The sequence below is a fragment of the Pundamilia nyererei genome, unplaced genomic scaffold, assembly GCF_000239375.1.
Source record: "Pundamilia nyererei isolate P.nyererei 1_Seehausen unplaced genomic scaffold, PunNye1.0 scaffold00027, whole genome shotgun sequence".
NCBI classification, from domain to species: domain Eukaryota; kingdom Metazoa; phylum Chordata; class Actinopteri; order Cichliformes; family Cichlidae; genus Pundamilia; species Pundamilia nyererei.
The window spans coordinates 3,857,680-3,881,404 of NW_005187428.1; the positions used below are offsets into that span (position 1 = coordinate 3,857,680).

At 39.2% G+C, this 23,725-nt stretch overlaps 2 protein-coding genes and 1 non-coding gene across 3 annotated transcripts in view; all 3 read left to right on the forward strand.

The window, feature by feature from the left end:
* Positions 1-7,750, forward strand: part of LOC102203131 (WD repeat-containing protein 78-like) — a 10,134-nt gene extending 2,384 nt beyond the window's left edge. Inside the window, exons 4-17 of the mRNA XM_005728186.1 lie at positions 990-1,072; positions 1,305-1,461; positions 2,139-2,278; positions 2,389-2,511; positions 2,681-2,869; positions 3,634-3,770; positions 4,030-4,116; positions 4,748-4,899; positions 5,016-5,161; positions 5,583-5,695; positions 5,816-5,914; positions 6,862-7,085; positions 7,211-7,364; positions 7,622-7,750. Coding sequence (XP_005728243.1) covers positions 990-1,072; positions 1,305-1,461; positions 2,139-2,278; positions 2,389-2,511; positions 2,681-2,869; positions 3,634-3,770; positions 4,030-4,116; positions 4,748-4,899; positions 5,016-5,161; positions 5,583-5,695; positions 5,816-5,914; positions 6,862-7,085; positions 7,211-7,364; positions 7,622-7,672 — 1,855 coding nt within the window. The 3' untranslated portion in view covers positions 7,673-7,750. The remainder of the gene's footprint in view (positions 1-989; positions 1,073-1,304; positions 1,462-2,138; positions 2,279-2,388; positions 2,512-2,680; positions 2,870-3,633; positions 3,771-4,029; positions 4,117-4,747; positions 4,900-5,015; positions 5,162-5,582; positions 5,696-5,815; positions 5,915-6,861; positions 7,086-7,210; positions 7,365-7,621) is intronic.
* A 2,688-nt stretch (positions 7,751-10,438) lies between these two features.
* trnat-agu (transfer RNA threonine (anticodon AGU)) lies at positions 10,439-10,512 on the forward strand. Its single transcript has one exon. It is a non-coding gene; the product is annotated as a tRNA-Thr (tRNA).
* A 1,360-nt stretch (positions 10,513-11,872) lies between these two features.
* srpk2 (SRSF protein kinase 2) overlaps positions 11,873-23,725 on the forward strand; it is a 64,741-nt gene continuing 52,888 nt past the window's right edge. The window contains exons 1-2 of the mRNA XM_013909584.1: positions 11,873-11,897; positions 12,108-12,174. Of these exons, the coding sequence (XP_013765038.1) occupies positions 11,882-11,897; positions 12,108-12,174 (83 nt within the window). The 5' untranslated portion in view covers positions 11,873-11,881. The remainder of the gene's footprint in view (positions 11,898-12,107; positions 12,175-23,725) is intronic.

The window sequence follows — 23,725 nt, forward strand, 5'->3', positions numbered from 1 at the left end:
AGCTTCCGGGTAACATGGAAATGACGTCATTCACGTAGATTACTGATTGGCAGCGCTAACTCGAAATTTCGAGTTGCTTTTCTCAAAATTTTGAGTTAATATGTCGAAATTTCGAGAAAATAACTCGAAATTTCGAGTTGCTTTTCTCAAAATTTTGAGTTAATATGTCGAAATTTCAAGAAAATAACTCGAAATTTCGAGATAATAACTCGAAATTTCGAGAAAATAACTCGAAATTTCGAGAAAATAACTCGAAATTTTGAGTTATGGATCCTTTTTTTTTTTTAGTGGCGGAAACGGGCTTCCATAGCTAAAAAATCACAATCCTTTTGACTTAATGTTTTTAAAAGTCTGTAGGATGATCCTTTGGGATTTGTTCCTAAATTAAACACATACTTCTACTAATAGATTTCTTAAAAAAAATACTTAAATTTTAAAAATAAACTGAACTTCTTAAAAGAACTTAATTGATGGATGGATAATGAAGCTGCTGATAGAAAAGTCAACAAGTAAATAATCAGAAGATCAATATGAATCATTAAAAACACAAATAAAACATTTGTGAACGTGACCGACTTTTTTAGTAGTAAAAAGTATTTACCAGTTTAATCCAAACTATCAATGTGCCATTCATCAATTAGAATTATTATTAAGTGTTAGTGGTCAAATAAATACAAGTACCAGTACTTTAGAATCTAAAACCAAAGACAGTTTAAGTCACTTTTACCTTTTAATTTAGTTCAAGACAACTATAATAACCTTGCCCATCTGTGTAAACTTGCTTTTTTAACTCTTGCACTCTTATGAATCCACTTTGTTTTCATGTTATTTGTTGTTATGGAAATAAAGTTAATTATCAAAAGGCAGATCTGGAGGTAATTTCAGTGAGTGGCAAAGTTAGTAAGCGGCTCAGTGATGGTGACAATGGAAATTATACAGAGTACAAGCGTACATAGATACTAAATATGTATGTTTGTGTGTCTCATTAGCAGCCATACCATGTGTCCTACCCAAGACTCATTGAATGCGGAGATTGAGGATATTTTTCTTGGACCGACACATCCACCTCCACGTGATTACTCTTGTTTTTTGTTTTTAAATATATTCTCTCCTTATGTTTATTGTTGTAGTGATTTTGTCTTTCTGGTACTAATATTGCCCTTTTGTTTAAAAATTGCATTAACATTGTAGTTCTCAAATCATAAATTCTTCTATATTCAACACAGTACACTTAAAATTATTCCACATCGTCTTTTTGCCGTTTATTTGAATTAGGCTTTTTCGTTTGTTTTGTCATGTGTCAGAGTTGTTGAAAAAAGGAGATGATGCAGAACAGCATGCAAGGGAGAAGATGGTGGGTGAATGTGATTACATCTCGCTTACTGAAACCGAAACCATTACGTTCCTGGACATACCCCCCACCATAACCTCAGTGGTCGATGATGACGCAGAAGCAGCAATGTGAGTGGAGGGTAAAAACACTAAATAACATTCATCACAAGTTGTGTTAATTGAATATTTTTACATTTTGATGAATTTTTAGCTCATCCAGCCAGAGGTCTGATGAGGCTGTCCATCATCACCTGTCAACAGTTCACTAGAATTGTTATTTCTCCTACATTATTGGTTGTAATTTAAACAAACATAAGCATACACAGTGATCACCTAATGGTTCTTCACCAAAATAGTTCTGAAGGTCAAGGTCACATTTGTTCTTTGTCTGGTTATCATAAAATAAGAAAATTATGATTGTTCTGTCTCTCACTCTCCCTACCTGACGGATGAGAAAATCGAACACAACTTCTGACATGCACAGAAACCGGCACTTTATGTATTTCACTGAAGAAAGCCTTTCACATGCAATATGCGTGAAGATGCAAATGGTAAATGGCCTGCATTTGTATAGCGCTTTACTCAGTGCCTAAGGACCCCAAACCGCTTTACACTACATTCAGTCATTCACCCATTCACACACACATTCACACACTGGCAATGGCAAGCTACGTTGTAGCCACAGCTGCCCTGGGGTGCACTGACAGAGGCGAGGCTGCCGAACACTGGCGCCAACGGGCCCTCTGACCACCACCAAATATGCTAGCCTTCAGTTAAAAAAATATTTTGTCTCTCCTCCCGTGCAGACAGAGAAACCTCAGCTATGCTGAGCTTTGCAAGAGCAGAACGTGTAGTGATAAGTACATCGACAGATCGATGCAGACATTAAACGGAGCCCTTAAAAATAAACTGATCCAGAGTGAGAAGACTGGTACTGCTGGAAAGGGTAAGACGAGTGAGAATGAAACACCTCACACTTGATTAACTCAACAATTAGTGGTTATCAAATCAAAAAATAAATAAATAACGCGCTATTTTTTTCTCTCATATTTAAAGGTATGGTGGCTACAAACTGGGACATTTATGACTCTTTTTACAAGCAAAATGAAACGTTTGAAGGTGATGAAGCTGATCACAAGGAGAAATCAGTGAGCAGCAAGAGCAACACCACTTACATAGGTAACTCCATCTTCAGTTGGTACTTCAGTTCTTTCAACTTCTAAGAATAAATACGTGTTTGTTCGTCATATAATAACCACACTTTTGATGGTCTTTCCTATTTCTGTTTATTATAAATCATTTTGTCGAAAATAAACATTTATAATTTTCTCATTGACCATTTTCTCAGACAGCACCATCAGCTCGCTGTCAGAAATGGAAATTTGTGGAAGCATTTTAAATCCTGAGCCAGAACCAGAGAAAGAAATTCTTCTGCCAGAGTTATTAACAAACATCTCACGTTTTATGGAAAGGACGGTTGTATTGAATGCCTTTCAGGCCAAGTTAGCTGCTTATAGACAGCCGCCAATATCTGAAGGTAAACTCTGCTTATATCCCCTTTCTCTTTCTGAAATCTAGTAGTAGCTTGACATTATTTCCATCCATCCAATCATCTATCCAGCCATCCATCAATCCATTTTCTCCTACTTATCATATTCAGGGTCTTGAGGGAGGGTAGCATATCCCAGCTATTACAGGGTAGGCGGAGTACAACATGGACAGATCACCAGTCTTTTGCAAGGCTGTCTGTTTAATTCTAGACCAGGCACACATTCTTTGGGGCAGCATCTAACATAAAACTTTGAAAAAAAAAGTGTGTTATGCTGTGGTGACAAGAAAGTAGTCAAAAGTATCATTCATGATGTCTCTTTCCGCCAGCTTTTTTCTTTGCTATCACTCTACACTGACAACCAGGGCCATGTGTATGAGAGGGTATAATAAGGTTATCCCCTCCAAGAGTAGAAAGTACTGAAAAAAGCTTAGAGAATTAACAAAGACAACGTCAGGGAGGAAAACAGGACTGTATCTACACAGAGGATAGTTTGTTGTGGGACACCGGGGAGAAACAAGGCACCGGTGAAAGTAGTCAACAAAAAGTGAAGAACGAAGGAGACAATCAGAAGGAGAACTTAAAATGATAACAGACACACAGGAAAGCACAACATAATGTCTACCTGCTGAACATAAGAAAGGCTTCGTTTTTCAGACAGGGAGACTATGTCCATATTTTATATACAGCCTTTAGAAAACCATAGCATATTTACATTAATACTGTATTAAGTGTATTATTGATTGTGTAAGGCTCTGACAGCATGACGAAGCATGGAAAACACAGTGAGGAGAGTTTAGATCCTACTCTGGAACTTCTCTGGGCATTCACTTGTGAGCGCACCAGAGGATACTGCATTACCAGCATGGCCTGGAACAGGCACAACCCGGTAACAAAAGAAAAACAAAACAAAGACTAAAACATTTTTTGTCTCATTATCATTTGTGTCATTTTTTGTCTGTAAGCAACATTTGATACACATTTTTCCTGTGTGTAGACTTTGTGAAGCATTTTAGACACAATAAAGCTTCATTAATGATTATAGATGAAGCAGAAGTGCAAGGCATTGCCCTTTTTCTGGTTCTACCAATATTAATCTTTGTTTACAATACTTCATTTAAACTGCTGCTTTTGTTGTGCACTGTAAGGATATCCTGGCAGTAGGATATGCAGACTTTGACTCCAGGTTCCTGAAACCAGGTCTGATCTGCTGCTGGACCATCAAAAACATCATGGTATGTTTACAACAAAAATACATTACTGTATTTTTGTTGTTTGTTGTTTATTCCTGCTATCATTTTTTTTATCTCAATTTGCCCATATTACAAGGGTTGGGTGGGCTGGCTAATCAGAAGATTAAAAAAAATGCCCTTGTTCAGCTAATCACTTCTAACATCTTGGATGTGCCTCAAGAGACTCCCACACCACATGCTTTTTATCTTAATATGATCAGAGGTACAAAAACACCAACAACACACAGTCTCTGGACTGTATGGACGTCAGAAAGGTTTCTGTGTTAGGAAAGCAGCTGGTCCAGATGGTGTCCCAGGGTGTGTACTTCATGCATGTGCTGATCAGCTGCTGGAGGTTCTCATAAGCATTTTGAACCTTTCCTTACCGACTCCTGTTATCCCTGTGTGGCTCAAAACCACTACTGTTATGCTTCTCCCTAAAGAGCAGAATATAGGGGGTTGCCATATATTGTGACCACTGCTCGATTGCACTCAAGCCTCTCAGTTCCTTGTGCTTCAAGAGGCTGATCCTAGCACATATCAGAAAGCAGCATCCTGCCATACTTTTAATCCCAGCTTTTGTTGTTGCTCTTTTAACCATAGTATCCTGGTTAAAGCTGTGTCCTTTGTGCAGTGTCCAGAACGTGTCTTTGACTGTCACAGCAGTGTGACATCCCTGGATTTCTCAGCTAACGACCAGCTTGCCGTGGGAATGTATGACGGCACTGTCGCTATTTACAACATCTGTATTCAAGACAGCAGTGTTGCATGTGTTGCTAGCAGCAGGTGAGCACTGTATAGTGTATATGTGTGTTAGCATAAAATAAGCATATACATAACATCTCAAGATTTAAAAAACACTAAAAATAATCTGATTGCTTCTCTGATCTTTCTGTTTTTAGTAAATCCTCCAGGAGGCATCTTCACCCAGTGTGGCAGGTCACCTGGACTCCACAAAGGTTATCACTGGAAGATGTTCTCGTATCAGTGTCATCAGATGGCAGGATTGCCAAGTGGTCCATCAGCAGCCATAATCTTGACTCCACAGGTACTGCAGTCTTCCCCTAGCTATTGTTCCCACTGTGCACTTACAGTTTTACCTCATAGCTGCACTAATTTCATAACACGCCTGGATCATCTATGGAGCGGATTCACAGCATAATGCAACTTTTTAGTACCTATACCAACAAACTATTACACGACTAACACAGATAACCATTAATGCTCACATTCTAATTAACATTTCTGGGAAACTAAAGACATAAAACTAAGTGTAAATAGTCATTTTTTCTTTGGCAGGTTTCTAAGTGAGTGAGAGTGGAGGACATACAGCGAATATAATATAGCAGTAATAAAACAAATCCTGGTTAATTATTTTATATTTTATGGAGCTTCTGTAAAGTGTTACAATGGAGAACAACAGTAACATTTCAAATATCTGAATGGTCTATAAAAATATTTGTTCTTAGACCTGATGTGGTTTAGGAGCAATAAAGAGTGTAAGGAGGCTGCAGAGAACCTGAAGAAGAAAAAAATGGTGCTGTCCAAACCTACTGCTGTTTGTGTTGACTTCCATCCAATGGTAAGAAATTTAAGTCAGCCAAATACTTTAGCCAAAAAAAGCCTTGTCAGTAATCAAAGTGTGAAAATGTCTTTTTTGTGTGTTTTCTAATTTCTCGTCCATGTTGCATTTCTCCTGCAGGACTTTGGTATTTATCTGGTTGGCACACAGGAGGGCCTTATCCACAAGTCTTCCTTTTCTGAAGGTCACAGCTTTCTGGCCACTTACAAAAAGCACATTGTAAGTGCTTGAGGGTAAACAATGTGACTGAGTCATATTTAAAATGCTGTTTAAGTTAAGGCGATAAAGACAAAAGACTAGGGATGCTACAGCATGAAGATAGTGAGCTTACTTTGGATTTCCAACCAGTGGATCAGTTTACATCAGCTGATAGGGTTATTCTGGCCTAGTGATCTTTTTAAATACAAGAACTACTAGTTAACTGAATTAACAGTAAAGAAAAGTAAAAGACAAATGGTGGCGGCTTCTTATTACTGACCTGGTTTAGCCTTGTGTGCCGATGTTGCCATTCACTGTTGTTATCCCCTACTATTTACTCTAGTTGCTGTCATCAGACATCATCTAATGAAAGCAAAGACAGAATATTTTTTTAGTGGAAATGGCATCACCCACTGGTAAACCTTGCCAACATTTTGTCTATTTGGACCCAGAAGTTGAGATCTGGATGCAATAAGTGAATGGCTCATCCTCACATGGACATGCAAGTGAGGATGGACAGGTGGCCATATGTAGACGCAAGTCAGAATTTAATTTCAGCAATAAAAAAAAACGCATCACATAGCCACAAATAACTGCTAGTTGGTGCTAAATAATGTACAAATAGATTCATATTTGTGAAAACTGAACACAAAATGAACACAGATTCCTTGGATGGGCTGTTAGGGCCATTTATCACTCACCAAGCCATGTTATCTGTCAGCTGATTGCATTCAAAATAGTATATAAAATATATATAAATAAAGTATATAAAACAGAATTATTGTAGGCATTTGCATCCATATAAAAGTAACAACAATAAAAAAAAAACAGCAGCGCAAACAGTACTGTCTTCTGTGATGCGGTGTGTCACTTTACTGCACATTTGATTTATTACTACATTTATAATATTTATTCAAAAATGAAAGATAGAGGCAGGTTTCTCTTCATGTCTAATCTTGCTCTCTCAGGGATCTGTGAACCACATTGAATGGTCACCATTCAGCCCCGATGTGTTTTTGAGCTGCTCCCGTGACGAGACTGTCCAGATGTGGAAGCAGGGCCGCCCTGTGATGACGTTCAAGTCCATTCACCAAGGCCCCGTGTTCTTTGTTAAGTGGTCCCCAAACTGCTCCACGTTGTTTGGAGTAGTTAAGGAAGACCAGGTGGAGCTCTGGGACCTGATTTTGAGCATGTGAGTCCATCGGATTGAGATCTCAGTCTGCTTTGAGGTTTTTTTAATTTACCTATTGTTTTCACCTGATTTGAAGTGTAAGTCAGAGATATGTGTTCACTAAAAGCATAAACATTTCTTTGCAGCCTGTTTCCAACCATTGTGCACCATGCTGAGCCTGGTGTGAGGCTGACATCCTTGCTGTTTGCCAGAGGGACAGACTGTGTCCTTGTAGGGGACAGTAAAGGTCAAGTGACAGTCTACAAGCTCAGGAACTTCAGAGTGTGCAAAAGCACGCAGGTAAAACTCTTGTGCATGAAATAGATAAGAACTACCGAGTAATAATAAGTTCAAAACATTGAGCTTGTGTATTTTTCATGTTTTTTATACTGAGAATGCAAACTCAGCCATACAGTGAATAGTAAGTCTTGCCTAGAAGATATAACAGGTATACATTTAGGAAGAAACATCAGTGAAAAAAGGAGAGAGCACACGTTACTGTAGTGTAAACACATAAGAACTTGTAGAGAAGTCAGACTGAGGTTTTTTTCTTTCAGGTGGACACTCTGGATGAAATCATCCAACATGCCACTTCCAGATATTTCTAAGTTTTTGTTCAGAAGTTTCATTGCCTTTTGACTTTTATGTGTTGTACCCTGCGATAAATAAAGTTGTGGATCTTTGAATTGTACTTCTTTTTCATTTTTAACTGAATGTGATAAGCAAAAAGATAACGGGGAAACCTCACTTTCAATGTGTCTTACAAGTCATTAACCAGCAAGCACATCCTGGATAATCCTGGATGATCCTGGTTCCTGGATAATTGTTTCTCTAATAATTACTATAATATATAAAATAAACTTCATGTTGATTTAAGCATGGCCTGAAACTAGTGACAGAGCCCCTAAAGTCATCAGGAAGGTGCTTATTGAGGTTGTTACAGTATCAGAAAAATGAGGGCAAGTTTCACTCGGATGCCTCTTTGAAACAAGTGGTATCGCCCCCTGATGGCCATTAAAGGGAGACTTAAGCTTTCCTAAAAATTTGTTCAATAAAAATTTCAACATAAAAGCTGAATATAATACAAGAAAGTACCACTATTAAACAAAATAGTTTAAAACATCATCAGAATATTTTTAATGAGTGTTGTTTCATTATATCTAACCATGAAATGTTAGAGGCGGAAACTGAACCACTTCCTCTTTGTTATTGTATTTGGCCTGTATGAGCTGGGGCTAAGATTTCAGACACAGCAACTGTTCCCAGCAGGCCAAAGACTGAAAGATGTAACTGACAGACGAGGAAGATCTGTTATATTTTTACCCCACTGTGATCTGTGGCTGTAAGGTCACATATCCTCACATCATGTTGCTTAAGTCAGCGCCTCTCTACTTATATTAAAACAGTGAGTAACTACAGGGAGCTGAAGAATTAATCCCATAATGATAGGTCACAGACAGAGCCTGTGATTCTGGACGAGATAGAAGCATGAAAGACTGTGGAAAATGGCAGAAGGCTTTTGTTTGTGGAGGGAAAAAGGATTTGAGCTTGCATTGTGGCACAGCAGGAAGTGAACCTGGATTTGAAAGTAATGTGACCATGTTGCTTTCTGACGGCAGACAGATTGAAACTCACTGTGGGCATCTTTTTACTCAGTTTACGTGCCTCCGAACCTTTTATAGATACTGTGCAAAGTATCATTTAAGTTTGCTTTTCTTTCTAAAATATTTTTGTGTTGTAATTAGGATTTACTTATATTACCTATTTTTTTCTTTTAACAATAAAAACAGTAATAATTGTAATTTCATTCATTCTAAATGGGAGGCAAAGATAAAAGCAGTTTGATGGCAAGAAGAACAGTTACATATTGATAAGTCCTGAAGAAACAGCAGCCTATCACATGCAATGTTTTGTGACATTAGCAAACAGTAAGGTGCACCATACAGTCACCGACCACTGCATTAGGTACACTTCTTCAGTTGCTCATTGACACAAATATCTAATCAGCCAATTACATGATAACAACTCAGTGTATTTAGACGCGTTAAAGACATCCTGTTGAAGTTGAAGCATCAGAATTGGAAAGAAAGGTGATTTAAGTGACTTTGAACTTCTCATAGTTGTTCACGGCAGAAGGACTTGTGTTTCAGAAGGCTCTGAGTATTTCAGAAGCTGAAGCTGACCAACTAGGATTTTTCCACACATTCGTCTATAGCAGGGGTTTCCAATTTAAATGAGTTGTGGGCCACTGCTGGCACTGTCATCTCACTGAAGGGCCACTTTAGTGTTCAAATAGTACAAAAACAAACAAACAAACAAGAAAACACCCACAAACATTTCCAAAAATTTTGTGTTTTGTTTGTTTGTTTGTTTTGGGTTTTTTTTATGTTCAATATAATTACTTTTTCTGGGATTAATTAAGTATTCCAATTGAATCTGATTAATAAATGTCACATTGGGTGGCATTTTAAACTATTATCCTGGTTTTGACTTTAAAGACTTCTTTTGATATAATAGCACAAAAACAAACAAACAAGAAAACACCCACAAATATTTCCCAAAATGTAGTGGTTTTTTGTTTGTTTGTTTGTTTGTTTTTGGGGGGGGGGTTACACTTTTTTTTTTACATGAGCTCGACAAAATGAGCCAGAAGATTGGACAAATGTTGCTTTGTCTGACGAGTCTCCATTTCTGCTGTCACATTCAGATGGTTAGGGTCAGAACAACATGAAAGCAAGGAGCCATCGTGTCTTGTATCGGCAGTTAAGGCTGCTGCTGGTTGTGTTATGGTGTGTCATATTCTCTTGCCACACTTTGGGCCTCTTAGTATCAGCTGAACATCATCATCAAGCATCACAATTTAGTGGTGGGCGTTATGGACGGCCTTTGGGGGTCCAGAACTGTCCAAGAAGATCACTGTGCCCACTAATCAGAATTTTAAGCATGACCCTACCGGAAGTAGTGATGAGCACATTCTGCGCTCACCACGGTCAACGGCCCCGGTGTTTGGTGAGTTCATCAATCCACGAGAGAAAGTGTCTCTGTTTCCTGCTGTAAGATATGTGTTTTTGCACGTTTACTGCTGTGGCTACAGTGCACTATCCATGTATGAGTGTATCACTGTATGATGCATGGTGTGGCTTGAAGTGGCTAGTTTGTCCTTCGGTTTGTGGTGTAGCCTGTAAAGGTGGTCCACTGTATGCTTAGTACGCCTTTAGCACCGAGTCCTGTACTAATGTGTAAAATGTAAATTTAACGGCTCTTAAATGCATTTTAGTTATAACCTCTGTGTTTTTTACAGCATCTCTGGCTGTGTATTATTTTATTGCCTACATTGATCGTTGCGCCATTGCGGCTATGGCACTTTGCACAACGGCGCCGTGGCTTAGTTGGTTAAAGCGCCTGTCTAGTAAACAGGAGATCCTGGGTTCGAATCCCAGCGGTGCCTTTTCGGCGCGCCAGGAGAAAGCTTCATGCTGCAGTCGTGTCATTAAAGCACCTCTTTGTTAACAAACGCAGAGGGTTGATGTCAGGGAACATGGAGAGCTTATGAAACAGTTTAATTCTCCAGAATACCAAATCATGTGATTATAGCTGATTTTGGAAAATATTAACATTCCCACAAATCATCTGTAGGTCCATAAAAAGAAGAAATATCCAGTGACTGTTGATGTCAGAGGTCAAAGGAGAATGGCCAACTGCTTTGAGCTGATAGGTAGGCAAGAGTAATTTAAATTACTACTCACTACAACCAAGACATGCAGAAGAGTATCTCTGAACACAACATGTTGAACCTTGAAGCAGATGAGCTACACCAGCTGAAGATCACTGCTGAGTGTCAGCGGAGTGTAGGAAACTGAGGCTAAAATTCCCATAAACTCACTGTGATTGAGCGACAGGAGACTGACAAAATGTTATGGCTCAGGTTGATGGTGATGGTGTAACAGTAGGGGATATTTTCCTAGAGCACTTTGGGCCACTTCGTACCAACCATGCTTTACTGCAATGTCACCATACTTGAATATTGTTCCCGACTTGATCCCTCATAAAGGGATGGACCTGGCTGAAATAATCTCAAACTGATTTCCTGAACATAACAGTGAGTTCATGGTGTCCACCGTCACCAGTCGCATCATGGATTAACCTGGATTACAACCCACTTTACCTGGGTTGGGATCCATTAAAGTGGGTTGGAATCCGTCCTTTTTTAACCAAGGATTTAAATCCTTGGTTAATAAAAGAATCAATCTCTTCTTCAAAGAGTGATCTGGCCAAGAGGAGAACATAGACTGTAACAACAATCATACACAAATACAGCCGACACCTCGTACTAGCATGTGAACACGCAATAACATAGCAAGTACATTATGAAGGTTTTTTTTTTTCAAATGAGATGTCTGCTTATATGCTGTATTTTTATGAACTACCAGCAGTTCGGTTCAGCTCCTCATTCCAATCATTTAACATTATTCCCTGAATGAACACCATCACTACCAGTGTGTATTACACAAAAGCTTATACGGTTCTAATAAATATATTTTCCATTTTAAACTGCATTTATTTATTTATTTTTCTGTTCCTGAGAAAAAAAACAACAACTCCAAAATAAGATGCTGTTACACCCAGAGTATTTTGTGTGTCGCTGGTCCGCGTAGGTCTGCTTGCAGACCCCTGTTGGAAACGACAGAGGGCGTGCGTGTCATCGATCGGCAGAGGGGTTAGTGTGAGTGAGAGAGTGATTCTGAGACACTCAGGGGGACCTGGCTGCTGCTGCTGCCGCCGTGCTGCCCGCTCCTGCTGAGGGAAGAGGAGGAAACATGAGCTCCAGGAAAGGTGCGTATAACTCATCCTCCAACTTAGCTACGCTAACCCGCTCCTGGTGGCGGAAGTTATGGGTGTACGTAGCCCTTGAGGGTATGCTAAACGCCATCCAGCCTCGTTGATGATGTGTGATTGTTCTCTCTCCCCCACCGCCACCTTTCCTCCTACACCCTTCCCCGGACTCGTCTGTGCCTGTGAATGAATGTAACCTCGGACCGGCAGTGATGGCCATCCAGGCTAGAAAGAGGAGGCCGAAGGGGAAGAAGGATAAAGCGGGTCACCATCGCAGGTAAGCGGGGCGGCAGCGGGGAAGTGTGGACGTGAAGTGTTTGTTTACTGACAGCGGGTCCCTCTCTGTGTGACACAAGCGCTGCTGCCGGTGCGTCGGCGGTATGACCGTGGACATATGGCACGGGCTGGTATTTTCATCTACAGGCGGGGTCCCGTGGAGTGTTTCGAGTTACCACTTACATTATATGTGGACGGTGTGGTCCCCGGGTCTCCACCTGATTCCCCCAAAACGACTGGGTCCTGCACCGCTTACAGCCTGCACATACTCGTGTAGTTTATTTTGCATGCCTGAGCTTCCAGCACAGATGGTTTCTTGGTAGATTTTTTTAAAACTAGGGTTTCAAAGCGAGGATTGACAGATGTCACAGCTCAATTCCGTTTTATTTTTAGCGATGGCAGCACCAGACTGGCACGGAGTAAACGCCCACTTACATCGCCTAACCCGTGTGGGGAGTCTCTGGCATGGTGTTATGTAACTTTTCTTGGCTCTCCCGGTACGTTGTTTCCTGGTTTTGCCAGGCAGCTTTACGGTATGGGTGCACGCGCAGTTCGGCGTGATTTTGCCGGCGTGAGTAGTTGCAGCTGAGGCTGGCGTGCCAGCAGCGCAGTGGCTGCGTAAAGTGCATGTGAATTGGAGTGGAGAGAGTGGGGGGCTTTCTTCATGGCGTGACGCTATTGGAGCGACGTCACCAGCAGCCGAAGAAGGCATCAATTAGGTGATACCAACGGTGCAGACACCCCAGGGTGGCTGCTGGTGGGTGGAATGTGCTGGAATGTCCCAAACACCTGGACAGTCATAGTGAAACCAGATGTGCGCAAAAATAGACGTTTATAAAGGCAGATGTTCCAAGAAAATAGAGAACAGACTCCACAATTGTCTTGTAAATAAAACATGACTCATGCAATGGCCCTACAGGTGTCCTGTAATGGATGCTGGCTCGCCTTTAGCCCTTTAAATGCTGCAAAATGTAATGTAGTGGCTAATGGTGAAAGGACCTAAACTACCCCCCCCCACCCACACACACAACAACAACAACAACAACAACAACAACAACAAAAACCAACAAAAAAACCCTGAAAAGAACCCCTCCACTCTGTAGCTAGCATTGTAGCTAGCATTTTTCTTTGGAGGCTAATCAACAATAATATTCCTCAAAATTCAGTAGATCCCCCCGAAATATAAGAACATAAAAGCAGTATATTACAACATTGAGATACTACAACAACAAAATATTTGCTCAATAAACTGCTCAGACAATGCATTAGTTATTAAAAAATATTTGGCTATTATCAGCTCACTAACAGATGTGACAGCAGTTGTTTGTTTTAATGTAATGCGTTCCCCTCAAAAATACCTTCATTATGTGATATAAATTTCTAAATGAGTTTCTTTTATGTTTCTAAATGAATTTCTAAACGAACTACACTTTTATGGCATTGATATCTGGAAGAAACACAATATATAAACAAACTATTTATTTTAAAAAAAGAATTTAGCTGAGTTCCTTTGCACTCTGACCTGTAGAATATCCCTTTAGAGATGCTGCAGTTATGTAATACTTTCAATACTTGGCGATCAAGAAACCCTGACGCTTGATTAAATGTGGTTAATTTTTGATCACACTATGTGAAGTGTTAAGTGTGCCTCAAACATGTTTTGGCACATCTGTGCTTCAGTTTATGGTTACATATCAGATTACGCAGGTGCCAGTTCCTGAATCTGGCGTGCTATTATTGACTGATTTACTGCCAGCGCTTCTTTATTCAACTTTAGTTGTAAAAGTGTGAAAAGCATGTATTTTTACATGCTTACAGTAGGTTTTTGCATTTCTGATCATTTCTGATTTTAAAAAAAGCTGACATGGTGAAATTATTTTCACTAATGTAGTTTATCATACAGGTCATCAGTTCCACAGTTTATATTCTCTATCAGGGTGAATGATTGATAACAAGCTTTATAAAATATAGAACAGTTTTGACAGTATACGCTGCAGCTTGATGATGGTGTAGGGCAGCACATTCCTTTAGTACAACAGCCAAAAAAGAAAAAAAATGTATGAGCACAACAGCCTAAATAACAGGAAATGGCACAAAGTGCTTTGTATTTGATATCATCAGATTGCACTATACAGGAATATATTAGAGGAACAAAGAGTCAATAGGGAAATAAACACTGGGAATTACATGGCAAAGATAAACATAGGAATAAAATAAACATGGACTTTACACACCATTTAAAAAAAACTTTGAACGAACTAAAAGCAAGGATTAAAAAACCATGAGTCTTTAAATTCAGATTATTATAGATATGATTTGAAATGGGATATTAGTCCAAAGTCTGGAGGCAGAATGTGTTATAAGCAGATCAGAAATGTAATGTGGGGCTAACCCATTAATGGCTTAAAAAACAAAGAGTAAAAATGTAGAAACACCTCTTTTTTTCACTAGTAATCAGCAAGCCAGAAAAGATGTTCTGCATTATAGTTGTCCAGTCGAGAAATAATAAATGCATGGATTATTGTGCTGAGGTCTACTGGGGATAACAATGACTTTACTTTTGCAATATATCTAAGATGGTAAAAGCTGCCTTTCACAGGCTTTTTTCTCTTGTTTATTAAAATTCAATAAACTGTCAATAAAACACGTAGATCTGTAAGCTGATTTTGAAAATTAGCACACAGAAGACCAAGAGTAGAGCTGATACTGGAAACTAAGCTGGTCCAAAAATGATCACTTCACTTTTCTTGTCATTCATCTGAATGATATTCATTGGCATCTAGGATCTGACGTTCTCCACACAGCTGAACAGGTTCTTCAACCAACCATTCTTTGTGAAACGAGTAGGTAAGGTCATCTGCATAACAGCAAGATGCAGTCTTATATTTTTTTTAAATCGAGCCAAGGGAAAGCATGTGTAAATAAGAGAGGTCCCATAGTGGAGCCTGTGTGGATGCAATAGGGTACTGGAGCAGAGGTAGATGAGCAATTTCCTATCTTGACTGACAAGCTTCTGTCTCTTAAATAAGAGCTAAATTGTTTTATAAGATAAAAACTAAACGAAAGAAGGAGCTCTGTTAAAAAAAATTGAGCTGATTAAGTACAAATGTTAATAAAAAGAGCAAGATTACCATAAATATTAATAAAATGAGAACAGATTTTGCTAAAGGAAAATATTTGAAAGCGAAATAAAACAAGGAAATATTAGAAGGTATTAAAGTGAGTCAGCAAACAAAGTGTCAGAGTGAAATTAAAATATATAAATGTAAACTGTTTGATCCCTGACGTCTGTCAGAAGCAGTTATGTCTTTATCTCACTGTCTGTGTCTCTTGATCTTGTGCTCTTTCTCTCACGTGGTGTTTTTAAAAAAAATAGGTCACACATGCATCCATCCATTTATTCATACAACCATTTATCCATCCCTGTAATGAGATGCTTATTCAGGTCAGGGTCACAGTTGAATCAAAGTAAGCTCATACACAGACTCTCAAGCACAATCACAGTCTCTCTCTCGGTTTCTCTTTGGTAGATTTACACTCCTGTTTAAATGGCGTTTTCATGGACTTTTATCCACATCCATTCCCATCTTCTGCCTTCTGCCGTTTGAGATGGGCTTTTCTGTTTAGAAACCACAACAACTCACATACACTCACAAACACACCTTTTATCTTGAGCCTTAATAACGTAGATAAATAGTAAAATTTCATTTGTGCTACTTTTATGTAAGCAGTGCGTTGTCACTTGACTTTGATGTCTTTGAAATTTAAGCAGATACAGCGTCCTTTGTTTGAACTAATTCAAGTGGAAACATAAGCAAGGACAGGAAGGTTTGTATAAAAAGGACCCAGCGGTGAGGTTACGAGGTGCTTATGGTTGTACCAAATTTGAAACTGAGACCAAGTATTCAGCACAGTGATCCACAATCAGGGCAGCATGGTGTTTAACACTGTTACCTTACAGCAAGAAGGCCCTGATGTTTAAATCTGCCATCTGGCCTTTCTGTGTGGAGCTTGCATGTTCTCCCCGGATACTCTGGCTTCCTCTCACAGTCCAAAGACATAGAGTTAGGTTAATTGGTGATTCTTAATTGCCAACAGGTGTGAATATGAGTGTGAATCCTCTCTGTCTTATTTTTGTGACAGAGGGGTGACCTGTCCAGGGTGTACTCCGCCTCTCAGCCTATGGCAGCTTGGATAGACTACTACTGTTTCCGTCTAGCTGCTGGTGGGGTTTTCTCTGTATCAGTCTGTGTCCTTAAGAGAAACATGACACTTTCAAGAAATAGATGTCTGGGTTATCCTGTTAAGTTGTCTGTCTCTCTGTCCGTTTAACACTGCCTGTTAACATTGCGAATGAGCAAGACTGATAACATTTACTGCTTATCTCCCACATTAACCTTATCATTTTATTATTAGCCAAAGCTGCTAGCTGCTACCTTAATGATAACAGACAGCTGGTGTGGCTACAGGGTCACTGCTATTAGTGTTGTTAACGCCAACTTCTTCAGCTGCTAGTGAGATGAGGGGCCGTGTGTCTCCCTCTCTGGTGGTAAAAAGAGTAAAAAGGGACAAATATACTTATAATCAAAAGAGTGTTAATTATTATTATTTATTATTATTGACATAAGTATTTGTAGGGTCCCTTAACGGCTGCACTGCAACGTTTTACAGCCTTTATTATGAGATTATGAGATGTATTCATGCATTTTCTTTGTGTGTTTCACTTGATGCACAGGAGTGTTTTTTGCACTTTCCACAGATCAGTTATTAGTTATAAGGCAAGGCTTAACTTTTTTTTTTACTATGACAGTCTGTGGGGCATTATGAGTTAGCCGTCTTTATTTATTAATTATTTTTGGCAGTCATAATCGCTGGCAAATCAGATGCAAAGTCGACCCTTTCTGTATCTTAGCCTTATAATATGCAGACTGAAATAAGTAGTAGAATCATTGTCAGTCTTCTTAAATAAATTAATGTTGTTCTTAAAGATGTTTGTGATCAAATACCTGCAAAAGATCTTAGCTTCAGCTGTATGTTGTCGTTGGTGCACCTCTCGTTTGCTATCAGTCTCAACTAGGTGAACTAGGTCAGGATTACCAATACATGTCAATTTGTTTGTGTTAAGTGTAGCCTTACAGTGGAAGTCTTATTTATTTGAAAAACATATACAGCGGAAGGAAAATACATGCATTTAACTTTAAGGCAGTATAAACTATCTGTTTAAAGACTTTATTTACTGCACTTCATTATGGTCTTTTAATGGACGATGTCCATCTCGCTGTTTGTCTTTCACTGTTGATCAGATACTGACAGGAGGAATGTTGCAATTCAGCAATGCATTTGAGACTTTTGTCTTCTCATTGACTCAGAAACAAATATGTGCATATTTTTTTCACACAAAACCATGATGTGTGAGAAACCACATGCTCAGTGTTGCTTTGATGTTTAAAGACCATCAACACAAGAACTGGCTCAGTCACATGTTTGAGTGAATTGCTCGGCGCAGCGTATTTGTGGAGCAAAGAAACCGATGTATTGGCCTTGCAGCTACAACTCTGGCCTTCAAAGTCTTTTCCAAGCTTTTATCACTTCTGTTCAATGTGCTGACCACATGTCATGTACCAGGCCTGCCTGGCCAATGCGAACACAGTGCTATTATTTATTGGATTTATCCATTAACGCAACACAGTATTGACTACGCGTGTGTGTGAAAATGTGAGACGTCTGTAGGTGGATATACTTTCATATTGGTTGCAGACTAAAGAAAGTTCACACTAAGTTCAAGTTTTTATCATCTGGATTTTGCTTTTGTGGCCCTTTGAGGTTCAGGTTATCAAATGAACAGAGTAACGCGATCTTACTGTTTTCTTTGATCAGCAGTTTTTCCTTTCTTTTAGCCTGACTGATTGGACTACTGGTTTTCTGTGTGTGAGAAAGATGGATAGTGGAGTCTTGAAAGTTTTCTTGTATTGACTTTGTTCACTAATTTGACTTTTTCTCACCCAAATCAGGCCCAAGTCAGAGAACAAAGATGCAGGACTTTTTTGTGTGCAGGGTCTAGATTACCAGATTGTGGAGCAGTATAACTTTAAAAAAGAAAAAAGTTCTTATAGCAGATCTGGTACTCTTACTATTGATTAATCTGTCAAGTGCTTGTAATATATGTCTAATCAATTCACAGTTTCTTAAAGTATAAACCCATTATTGTCGTTATAAAGCCATTATAACTAGGAGTGGGGGAAACAAATACGAGTGCATAGTACAGGATAATAGCGTGCTATTTTGTGTTGCAGTATTGTATTGATAGATGGACACCAAATGTTGATCTTTTATTAAATAAATGTGTGCTCAGGGTATACTATGAACATGCTCCTCCATCCTGTGATAAGGTTAGACGAGAAAAATGAAATTAAAGCTGCTCAGCTGGAAAAAAACACACTTAGCTTGACAAACTGCCTCCTAATTCAGTCAAAGTAATGGCTCAGTCACAAAAGTAAAAACAGACAAGCGACCTCCTTGCATCAACAAAAAAGTCGGTGGCTGCCTGGTGATTGTATAGAATTTTTTCCCGTTCTGTGACCGATTGCACCTTGCGGTGATTAAATGGTTGCCTAGAATTTGAGGGTATTTGCACATTCATAACTACTCTTGATTGCAAGGGGATTGTGCAGGTTGCCTGATATAAGGCAACCTTTTTGCAACAGTTACAGTCTGATGTGCACTGCAATCACTCTCAGAGAGTTAGTTAAAGGTTTGCAAATAACTGCCTTCTAATTTATAAATGCAGCCAGACTGTCAATGTGTTGCTGAATTAATCGTTGCCATTGAGCACAACTCAGCTGGTTGCACTGTGGTTGTGTTCCTTTGGAGCAGGAAGCTTCCTCATCACAAATGTAAAAGTGAAATGTACATTTCTGTCTATATAGAGTGCAACAGATATGGGTTTTTGAATGATTTGCTGCAGTTGTTTCCTGTATTATCAGAGACAGATTGGATGCAATTGCCAACTTGGCCCAATTCAATTGCAGACAGATATTAGACTGATTGTAGACTGATTCCATCTCACGGCAACATTTATAGCAGGGTTTAGTGACACTGTTCATATGGTTGAAAATCGCAGTTTAGCTTTGAACACCTAATTTGCTGTTGAAAAAAGGTGACAAATCCCAATATCAAATCTTCACAAGTAAGCAACAGGAGCAATTAAAATTTGAGATGTTGCTTCCAAGCTACCTGGAGAATTTAGTATGAAAATATCTGACACTAATTTACCATCGCTCAATAAATATTAGTGTAGTTGTTTTAAATCTTTTTAACTTATACCTGCTTACTCAGTTCAGCTCTCTCTGTGTTATTAAGTCTAGACCGTTGCCTAAAATAAACACCATCGGCTGAGAGTTGTTTGGAAGAAAGGCTGTGCAGAGTCGATGCCTAACTGGTGACTGCTGAATAATGATGTCATGTTGATTTACCCTGGGCCTGCCATTTGTTACTCACCAGTTTCACTGTATCCTGTGACTTAAAGTTGCCTGGATTAAAATCGATCTGGCGGCATGCATTTTCTCACTGACTCTATAGACTGACTTTGCATGTTATCAGCAAAATGAGCTTGTTTAAGACAGGATAAACTCAGGGGCTTCACCGAGATAAGATAAATAAAGATCATCTCCCTTTAAACCAACTTTCTTCTGATTGACTGCCACTCTGCCCCGTTTTTATGACATCATAAATGTCCAAGAATAGAAAAAAATTGCCAGTAAGCTTGTTAGCGGATGACCGAGCCTTTGCAAGTTTCAGCTGCTTGGGCTCATTGTGAATCACCTCTTTCATTAAGTGGAGATGGATTAGCATACCAAGGCTTACAGGTTGTTGACTGTGAAAAGTGACTCCAGTATAATAGCATTCAGTAGTCATAACTTTTTTTTGTTTTTACAGACTGGCAATAGGGAATCTAAATGCTAATATTCTTATTGGGATGTACAGTGTTTATTCTCTGGTCTAAGGACACAAGATGAACTTGGAGTTTACTCAAATATAGTATGTAATGCATACAGAAAGGTTACATTTCAGTGTTATAACATGGAAGTATGAAAAAATAACCATTATTTACATAATGGTGGCTGTAGTTCAGAAAGTAGAGCAGGTCATCTACTAATGAGAAGGTTGTTGGTTTGATCCCTGGCTGCTCCAGTTTGCATGCCAAGAAAGTGCACATAAACTTAAATTTGCAACCATCCCTGAAGAAGCATGACCTCAGTTATGATTTAGCACTGTCAGGCAAGATGCCGAACCCCAAGTTCCTCTCTTGTGCATCCATTGGAGTATGAATGTGTGTGAGATAGAAAGCACTTAGGCATAAAAAAGTGCACATGCAAATGGATGAAGGAGGCATGTAGTATAATGTGCTTTGAGTGCTCAAATAGAGTAGAAAGGCACTATATATGAACCAGTCCATTTATCATATTGAACATGCACATTCATTTCTATTTCAATTTTTAAAAAAATTTTTTTTCCCCATTGTTAGATAGCAAGCGTGAAAGGAGATGACTAACCACTAGCCTAATAGTGCACACCCTGGTTCTTGTATTAAAGTTCACCAACGTCAGGCTGCTGTTATTCTGGTTTTCTTGGATATTTGCCATACCAGTGAATCTTGGGGGAAAAAAAGAATATATTGAAAGGTGTGTGTGTGTTTTATTGTTTAATGCAAAAAGATAAACTTTCATATAATCTATTCATTACACTTAAAGTGAAAATCTTTTTTGTTCTAATTTTGATGATTATGGCTCATAGCTCATGAAAATCAGAAATCCAGCATCTCGAATTACAAGAATGTTTCCTTAGATCAAAAATGGATTTCTAATACATGTTCTAAAAATTAGATTCAGTTACACTTAGTTGGCATGTTTCCACAAATTACTGCGTCAGTGTGGAGTGGAGGCGATCTGCTTGTGGTGTTACTGAAGCCCAGGGTAGTCTGATAGCACTATTCAGCTTGTCTGTATTTTTGGGTTGGATGTTTCCCATCTTCCTCTTGACAATACTTTACAGATTCTCAGTGGGGTTCAGCTCAGTGGTGTCGGGTGGCTAATCAACAAGTAATAACATGGTCAGCAAACCGTTTGGTTGTATTTTTGGCACTGTATGCAGGTGCTAAGTCCTGCGGGAAAAGAAAATCGGCATCTCCATAAAGCTTGTCAGCAGATGGAAGCGTGAAGTGCTCTCAAATCTCCCAGTTGACAGCTGCAATGACTTTAGACAGTGAAGCGACCATCACTGCCAGCAGCAGAGGACCCCAAATCATCACAACCTGTGTCAAACTCACACTGAACTTCAAACACCCTGGACTCTGAGCCTCTCCATTCTTCCTTCAGACTCTAGAACTTTGATCTCCAAATGCAATACAAAATGTATTTTCATCTGGAAAAAGGACTTTAAACCACTGTGGAACAGAAAACAAGTTTAATGCACTGCATCAGGTTAACTTTTCAAACTCAGAAGCCACGTCTGTGGGTAAACACTATATAGTATAATAGAAATCAACATAGTGGATAACACTGATTCAGATGGTATTTTATTTTGGTGTATATTCAGCCTTTTAATGCATAGTGTTGAAAGCTTAGAGGTTCAAAAATATCAACAGATGATTTGTTTCTTCCCATAATGTTGATATATGAGATATTTTTATTATATATATATTAAGATCAACCTGCTATCATAATAAACAATATTTATACTACAAGTAATAAGCAAGAGTTATGGAGTAGACTTTCTACCTGTTAATAAACCTAATTGATTTTCTGGGGATGCCAGGAGACCATTCCTCTGTAGATGAACCCCAGTGGCTGTGTGTCTCAGAGCTGTCCAATTATTCTAGTTTAGGAAGCAGTTGTGGGTTGATGACCTGTATGTAGTGTGCTGTATAGATGTGTGAGAGAGAGCAGTCTTCTGGGAGGCAGATTTGTACAGCTCAGCTTCATCAATACTCTGGCCTGCCTGGGCGACTGGAGCTGAGAGCTGAGCATGTGAGCTGCATGTAGAAACAGGGAGATAAGAAATGCTGAGAACCATGCAGAAAGCTAGAGAGGTGGAGCAAAAAAATAATGGGAGAGCGTAAGCGAGGAGGGAAAGGGACCGCGAGGGTGAAAAGGAGAGCTTGTGTCTGGTCCACCAGTAGCAACAGAAAAGCCCAGGATGGAGAAAGTGAGTAAGGGAAGTGAGAGGGGGAATTAGAGGATGCCACAGGGTGGCTGCAGGCAGGAAATGAGGGTTTTAGTAAAAGCTGCTGTGCTGGCCAAATGGGAGACAGCACACAGGTCAATGTAGACACAGACTGGAAAGCCCAGTATCTTCATTTACATACAGGCTGTCTCCATTAATACTGTATTTATGTATTATTTGTGCTGTTTCTCCAGAGTCAACGTTGTATAAGTTAGTTTCAACTGCTCTCTTACTCCCAAGGGATCCAAAGTAGATAGCAGTCCATAGTTGATTTGGCAGATGTTTGTGCTGGATGCCCTTCCTGGTGCAACACCCAACAGATTTGTGCCTCCTTCTGGGAGAACCGGGCATCTTTTTGTTAGGCGAATGTGTAAACCAGAGTCTACGCCAAAAGATTAAAATGTGTTATTACCTTTTTTTTTCTTTTTAAAGCAGAATTAATCACCTACTGTCCATCATGGCCAGGCCCATCTAGCTATACAGAAAGGAAAAGCCTTGAGTCATCCCTCTATAATTTCTTTCTCTATAATTTATTTTTAATATCTTTATATTTTGCTAGGAAAAGGAACTTTGACTGGAAAGTCACAGTCAAAGCCTTTATTCTTCAACACAGCCTGAGCTCTATTAGGAAAGTTTACTTGTAATTTCTTGAAAGAGTCTTCAGGAATAATTCTCCAGGCTTCTGAAGAATGAACCCTTTGCTAATCAGACACTTTCCCGATGGCACTGCATCACTGGCAGAAATGCAGTTCACACCATGACAGAGTCTCCGCCATGTTTTAGTGATGCTTCTGCCTTTTTCCATACATATTGACGATTTGAACCATAAATTTCAAATCTGGATTCATCACTCCATCAGACCTGTTGCTTTTTAAACTGACTGTTTAAAAATCAAAATCAGGCGGTCAGCACTGTCGCCTCACAGCAAGAAGGTTCTGGGTTCAAATCCACCATCTACTATTGCAGGGGTCAAAAGTACAACTTTGAAAGACCTTAACAAAGGCTTAATGAAAAAAAGAAAAAGATGTTTGGGGGGAGCTGACTCGAGACTTTGACACACTACTTAAAAATTGGAAGAGGTCCATTTTTAAATATACAGTATCTGTTTTGGGGTCAAGATAAGGCAACACGTGAATGTCATGTAGAAAATGCAAACGCATTTCTTGTCATGTGCTGCTCGGCGTTGTGCTGTCTAAGAGACTGGCTATGCCATCTCAACGGGTCATTCATTGTTACATACTGAATTGTAATATGATATTGGTTCTTTCCTCTGTAGTGTGTGTGTGTGAATGGAAACCATTTTCTCCCCGGTGGCCACAGTGGTTCTGTTA